The sequence below is a fragment of the Triticum urartu genome, chromosome 1 (genome assembly GCF_003073215.2).
Source record: "Triticum urartu cultivar G1812 chromosome 1, Tu2.1, whole genome shotgun sequence".
NCBI classification, from domain to species: domain Eukaryota; kingdom Viridiplantae; phylum Streptophyta; class Magnoliopsida; order Poales; family Poaceae; genus Triticum; species Triticum urartu.
This window is the reverse complement of record NC_053022.1, coordinates 565,823,359-565,830,673: the sequence shown is the minus strand read 5'-3', so window position 1 is coordinate 565,830,673 and position 7,315 is coordinate 565,823,359. Positions and strand designations below refer to the sequence as shown.

Below are 7,315 nucleotides of genomic sequence, written 5' to 3'. Positions count from 1 at the left end.
CATGAGATACAGTCATTTGCTAGAGAACTTGATCACTTCAACTGTATGCTACCGGACAAGTTTGTTGCCGGAGGTATCATCACCAAGCTTCCTCCTTCGTGGAGGAACTTTGCTACCTTACTGAAGCATAAGAGACAGGAGTTTTCCGTTCCGGATCTCATTGGTACTCTTGATTTTAAAGAAAAGGCGAGAGAAAAGGACACACGTGCTCGAGGTATTAAGGGAGGATCTAGTGCCAATCTGGTACAGACACGTGCTCGAGGTATTAAGGGAGGATCTAGTGCCAATCTGGTACAGAAGAAGAACTTCCAGCCCCACAAGTTCAAGAACAAGGGCAAGTTTGATGGTAAAGCAAAATTTAATGGGAAGAACAAGGCTGTGCAACACACGAACTTCAAGAAGAATAATGACAAGAAGAAAGGTGGGGATCCTGATCATTGGGCTCCTAGTTGCCCTAATCGCTATGACAAGCGTCATCCTGGGAAAGGCGGCAAGACTGCTAATGTTGTCATTGGAGACATTGACATGAAGGATGTTGGGTATGGTATATTTCCCACTATTCTTTCAGTATGTCATTCTCCTGATTGGTTGATTGACACGGGTGCTAATGTGCATGTATGCGGTGATATTTCCATGTTTTCGTCTTATCAGACCGCAGGGACTTCAACCGTGCTGATGGGCAATGGTTCAAGTGCTTCTGTTCGTGGTGTTGGCACGGTCGATCTGAAGTTTACTTCGGGGAAGATCGTGCGGTTGAAGGACGTGCATTATGTCCCCTCCGTCAATAAAAATCTTGTTAGCGGATCTCTTCTGTGTAGAGATGGCTATAAGCTTGTCTTTGAGTCGGATAAATTTGTAATATCCAAGTATGGAACCTTTGTTGGTAAAGGCTATGAGTCAGGAGGCATGTTTCGTTTATCCTTATCAGACGTTTGCAATAAAGTTGTTAATCATGTTTGCAACAATAGTGAATCAAATGTCTGGCATTCACGTATTTGTCATGTTAACTTTGGTTGCATGTCGCGACTAGCGAAGTTGAACTTAATCCCTAGTTTCACCACTGTCAAGGGATCTAAGTGTCAAGTTTGTGTGCAAGCTAAGCAACCTCGTAAGTCTCACACGACTGCGGAAACGAGAAATCTTGCACCACTAGAGCTCATACAATCAGATCTATGTGAAATGAATGGTGTTTTGACAAAAGGTGAAAAGAAATATTTCATGACGTTAATTGACGACTCCACTAGATATTGTCGTGTGTATCTTCTGAAATCTAAGGATGGGGCTTTGAAGTTTTTCAAGATCTATAAAGCTAAAGTGGAAAACCAACTTGATCGGAAAATCAAGAGGCTTAGGTCCGACCGTGGTGGAGATTATTTTTCCAATGAATTTGATGCTTTTTGTGCGGAACATGGTATAATCCATGAGAGGACGCCTCCCTACTCACCTCAGTCAAATGGGGTGGCCAAAAGAAAGAACCGTACTCTAATTGATTTGGTTAACGCCATGTTAGACACATCGGGTCTTTCCAAGGCATGGTGGGGGAGGCGATATTGACATCATGTCATGTCCTAAATCGAGTCCCCATAAAGAACAAAGAGATAACTCCATTCGAGGAATGGGAGAAGAAAAGGTTAAAGCTCTCATCTACGAACTTGGGGTTGTTTGGTGAAAGTCAATGTGCCAATTCCAAAGAAGCGCAAGCTTGGACCAAAGACTGTGGATTGTGTTTTCCTGGGATATGCTTTTCATAGCATTGGCTATAGATTCTTGGTTGTAAAATCTGAGGTACCTAACATGCATGTCGGTACGATCATGGAGTCGAATGATGCGACTTTGTTTGAAGATATCTTTCCCATGAAGGATATGGCTACCTCATCTAATCAGGAGGTGCCTAGTTCATCGAATCAGGAACCAGTTACAATTACTGAACCTGCCATTTCGATGGAACACTTTGAAAATCCTGTGGAGGAGAACAATAAAGTTCCTACTAGGAGCAAGAGACAAAGGACTGCAAAGTCCTTTGGTGATGATTTTCTTGTGTATCTCATAAATGATACTCCCAGTTCTATTTCAGAGGCCTATGCATCTGAAGATGCTGACTACTGAAAGGAAGCGGTTCGTAGCGAGATGGATTCCATCTTGGCGAATGAAACTTGAGAGATAACTGATCGTCCTTATGGGTGCAAACTTGTAGGATGCAAATGGGTATTCAAGAATAAGCTTAGGCCTGATGGTACTATTGAAAAGTACAAGGCTCGGCTCGTGGCTAAGGGTTATACCCAAAAGGAAGGTGAAGACTTCTTTGATACTTACTCACTTGTGGCTCGACTGACCACTATTCGAGTTCTACTTTCACTAGTTGCCTCACATGGTCTTCTCGTTCATCAAATGGATGTTAAGACTGCTTTCCTAAATGGAGAGTTGGACGAGAAAATTTATATCGAACAACCAGATGGGTTTATACTAGATGGTCAGGAAGGAAAAGTGTGCAAGTTGCTAAAGTCTTTGTATGGACTCAAGCAAGCACCCAAACAGTGGCATGAGAAGTTTGAAAGAACTTTAACAGCTGCAGGCTTTGTTGTAAACGAAGCTGACAAATGTGTGTACTATCGCCATGGTGGGGGCGAGGGAGTTATCCTTTGCTTGTATGTTGATGACATGAACAAATCTGAATGTAATTAAGGAGGTCAAGGATTTCCTATCTTGCTGTTTTGAGATGAAGGATTTAGGAGTGGCTGATGTCATTCTGAACATCAAGTTGTTGAGAGACAATGATGGTGGGATTACATCACTTCAATCTCACTATGTGGAAAAGATCTTGAGTCGCTTTGACTATAATGACTGCAAGCCCTCTCCAACATCATATGATGCGAGTGTGTTACTTCGAAAGAATCAAGACTTGCTAGAGCTCAATTGAAGTATTCTCATATGATTGGCTCGCTTATGTACTTAGCCAATGCTACAAGACTTGACATCTATTTTGCTGTTAGCAAACTGAGTCGGTTTGTCTCAAAACCAGAAGATGAAAAACATATGTCGAAGACATACATTGTCCAAACATAATAGATTTGTGGACAGAATGAATGCTCATAAAGTTTTCTCCAGACTCTTACTTCATTAATAAATATCAAATTCCTGCATGGTCTTTGTCTGTGGGCACTTCTTTTTATTAGGATTTTTTAAAGAAAGTGTTGTGGCTCTCTCATTGCGAAATTTCTTCATACCAATCATTAATTCTTAAGCAATGTCAGTCTTGGTTGCTGAAGTTTATTGGATAATATATAGGCCCCCTTCGTTTGGGTATAGATTTCTGAGAATCAATGAAGTTGTGGATTTCTGAAAATCGAATCAGTTATGATTGAGGGTTCTCGAAACCAAGAAGCAGACTGTTTGTTTATTGTGATATTGGACAGCTCCAGGAACAGAGGCGTTGTAAAATGCCAGTAGCGCTCTTGAATGTTGAGTATGATGTTTATAATATATGTTGATTAAGCGCATATTAGGTATGTTTGACCAAAATGGGATAACTGATTTTAACCATAAAGATTGGAAGTTCTGCCAAAGTCTCGCCTCCTCTTAATTTCTGCATTTTACTTCTGCCCCAAAAGCCAGTAGTTCGGAGCGAACACACACAAAGGGAGATAGGACAGAATATGCCTAGCCAAACGCGGCACAATGCTTATTGCTCACATCAGTTTTTTCAATACTACAAACATCATCATTACCATCACTCTCCCTTTATTATGCAGTATATGTACATGATGTGTCACTTCCTATGCGTCTGACGAACTACTCGTCTGCCTCGGCCGCCTTCGTCTTCTTTGCCTCGTAGTCCTTCACTGCGGCCTTGATGGCGTCCTCGGCGAGCATGCTGCAGTGGAGCTTCACCGGTGGCAGCGACAGATGCTTGGCGATCTCTCTGAAAATTGAAAATCAAGGTCAGTCAGCAGAAGCTTCAGAGGACTCAAACAGATAGACTGCTAATAGCTCGCCAGAGGCTGACATGCATAGAACAACTGATGACCACATGCACAGGCCTGAAGAAAGATTAGCATAGTAGCTAGCTTTCCACCTTAACTAACTTGGTAAGAGAATGGCAGTACTGAACAATTAATTAAATAGCTTGCTTACGTGTTCTTGATCGCTACCACTTCCTCCATCTGCTTTCCCTTCACCCACTCAGTGGCTGTACGAGCAAGTATAGATTGATCAGACTACAGAATTCAGGAAATGGTTCCCGAGCTTCGGCATATCTAATAATTGTAATAGCAAGCAAAAAGATTCCACAAGGGCTCATGCATACTATGCAGGGACTAAATATACGGAATGCTTCCTCCAAATTACTAGCTAGGATCAAACAATCGACACGATCATACATAGAACAGCAAAAAATGTACGTAATTGCTCCTCCACATGTCTGATGTGGAGAATTTGGCTGAAAAATTACGATGGTTAATGCATTCGATGAGTAAGCGGGCTTCTTAACGACAGTTACTCCTGAAGCCCAGCTTGAGTTGTCAATTTCTGAATGTATGAAATACCGATAGTTGCAGATATCAATAGTTGGATGCGAACTAATGATTTTCTGTGACAGACAATTATAAGGATGTATGACAACCCGTTTAGATGGGCTTACATATCAACATGAAAAAGAAAAGATAAAAAAAAACAGTTACTTCTGAAGTACAGCTTAAGTTGTCAATTTCTGAATGTATGAAATACAGATACTTGCAGATATCAACAGTTGGATGCGAACTAATGAATTTCTGTGATAATTGTGAAGATGAATGACAACCCCTTTAGATGGGCTTACATATCAACATGAAAAAGTAAAAATAAATAAACGCATGGACATGGATTCAGATGAAGCTCTTGTTCTTGTGATTCGGTGCGGTGTTAGAAATTAACGCCTGAAGAACATGAACACAAGCTCACGAGACAGAAATATAAAGAAGGCTAGCTAGCGGAGGAAGGAAACTGAGGGGGCGGTCTGCTCAGTGCTCACCGACGGAGGAGGATGCGATGGCGGAGCCGCAGCCGAAGGTCTTGAAGCAGGCGTCGACGATCCTGCCGGAGGCTTGGTCGACGCGGATCTGCATCTTCATGACGTCCCCGCAGGCCGGCGCGCCGACGAGGCCGGTGCCGACGTCAGCGTCGTCCTTGTCGAACGCCCCCACGTTGCGCGGGTTGCTGTAGTGGTCCACCACCCGCTCGTGGTACCCCCTCCTCGCCGCCACCGCCCCCAGCGCCGCCGCGCCGGTGGAGGAGTCACCGGCGAGCGCCCCCGCCGCGCCGATCAGCCTCCTCCCCGCCGCGCGCAGCATCATCGTGATCGTCGGTGGCGTGTCTGCGTTTCTTGAGAGGAGCGGTACTCTGTTTCGCTTCTGGTGGCGTGAATGTCTCCTCGGTGGCGCGGAGGCAGAGGAGGGAAGAGAGTTGGCTACGCCCAGCCAGCGGGTATATATTCCGTGCTCTTCGGGAGTGGACGCGTGGCGGCGCGCTGCGGTGTGCAGCGCGGGGTGTGCGGTGTCACGAGAATGGCGGTTCGTTCTGCCACGCACTGCTTGTTTGGGCCACTGTTTGACGGGCCTCGCGCTTCACAGGGCCATACACCCACACTTCTCTTGCGCATGTCCTTTCTTTGGGCTTCTCCTGCGCAACCCATGTAAATTCTGGGTACAGTCCGGTTGATTTCCGAGAGCAACCAGTGGCATTTTGTGCCCTCCTTATAGCACCCTAAGTGGTACGTCCAGAATAGATGTGTTTCTTTGCGTAAAAAAATCACGAGTTTCCTTTGCATAAAAAAAACATGTTTCCACCGCAAGTACATTTTTGCTTTTCGTGCAAGCATAGATGTGCTTCTCGGAAAGGGGAAAAAATTCACGACTTTTTTTGTGCCTGAAATTTTAAGCACAAAGTTGTTCCTCATGGAGGCATAGATTTTGTGCTTCTCAGAAAGGGAAAAATTTCTGATTTTTTGCGCGTTTCTTTTTTTGCTTCCATGAAAAGAACAAATTAGCCTCTCATGAAAAAGTTTATCGCGACCTATTAACATGGTATCTAATTTTGAAGATAACGACACGAGAAATACAATGATGAAAAGGGTTCAGGATTTGGACACACTGTTCAAAAGAGATAAAACGTTTTGAATAAATGAACCTACAAAAAAAAACTGCTAGCTTGCGACAAGAGGCGCACAATGAGCACCTTAGAAGCTAGGGATGACCCTTGTAAGGGATAACCTCAACGTGATTTTGTTGATTTTTAAAGACCAAAAGGACGACTCCTCCTATATGACAGATACATGCCTCATATAGAGGAGCAAACGCCCATTCCGGCCTAAATAGGCCGGAAGTGTAGCCGTCATGTTTTAATATTTGGATCAAATATATATACAAATATTAAGTAAATATTTATAAAAATCAAAAAATTAAATAACAAAAATATTTAATAAAATATTTATTTAACAAATGTTCTTTACATTTTTACAACTGTTATGTTTCTATTTACAAAAGGTTTAGCATGTATTTAAAAGTTCATATATCTGAAAAATGTTTAGTTTGTGTTCAAAACCATTGTGTGTACATAGAAATGTTCACCATACATTTACAAAACGTTCAGTGTGTGTTTAAGAAATGTCATGATATATAAAAAATGTTCACCTTATGCAAAAATGTTCAATGTATATTAAAGTTAGTTTACCATGTTTTGAATAAATGTTACTATATTTTACAGAATGCTCATCCCGAAAAAAGTAAAAATGGAAAGAAAAAAAGGAAAAAAATAGAAAGAACCAAAAACAGAAAAAAAAATAGAAACAAAAGGCACAAACAAAATATGAGAAAAAGGCATAATAAAATAAAAAAAATCACAAAGAGAAAGAACCAACACAGAAAACTGAAAGAATAAATCTGCATAATAAACGACAACAGAAAAACCAAAAAATAATTGAAACAACTCAAGCAGCGCAGCTAACCGCATACTGGGCTGGCCCAACTAGCTTCTCCTGTAAGCTGCGGGCGTCAAATAGGAGTCGCCCAAAAATACTGTTTGTTCATTTGCTCTTCACTGCTGGTTTGTCTCAACTCTTCTAAAAAAATTCTTGGTTGCCTCAACAAACACTAGTAGATCCAATGTTGTGTAGTATCTATATCTATACGTACTATTAAAGGGAATAGGTATTTTTGGTTTGGTTTCGTTTTGTTTCATTCCGTTTTGAATAATTTTACATACGCTATGTTTTAGTTGGAAACCAAGACGTACATGTAAAAGAAACGAAAATGTAAGCAAAACGGCCGGCCCATATCTCTATTTT

The 7,315-nt window shown here is 41.9% G+C and overlaps 1 protein-coding gene across 1 annotated transcript; it reads right to left on the bottom strand.

Moving 5' to 3' along the window:
• Window positions 1-3,642: 3,642 nt before the first annotated feature.
• Window positions 3,643-5,440, bottom strand: LOC125539769 (iron-sulfur cluster assembly protein 1-like). Its single transcript, XM_048703286.1, has 3 exons — window positions 5,006-5,440; window positions 4,132-4,186; window positions 3,643-3,919 (listed from the first exon to the last, which is right to left on the bottom strand). The coding sequence occupies exons 1-3, from the start codon at window positions 5,325-5,327 to the stop codon at window positions 3,790-3,792; spliced, it is 507 nt and encodes a 168-aa protein (XP_048559243.1). The 5' UTR covers window positions 5,328-5,440; the 3' UTR covers window positions 3,643-3,789.
• Between the last annotated feature and the right edge of the window lie 1,875 nt (window positions 5,441-7,315).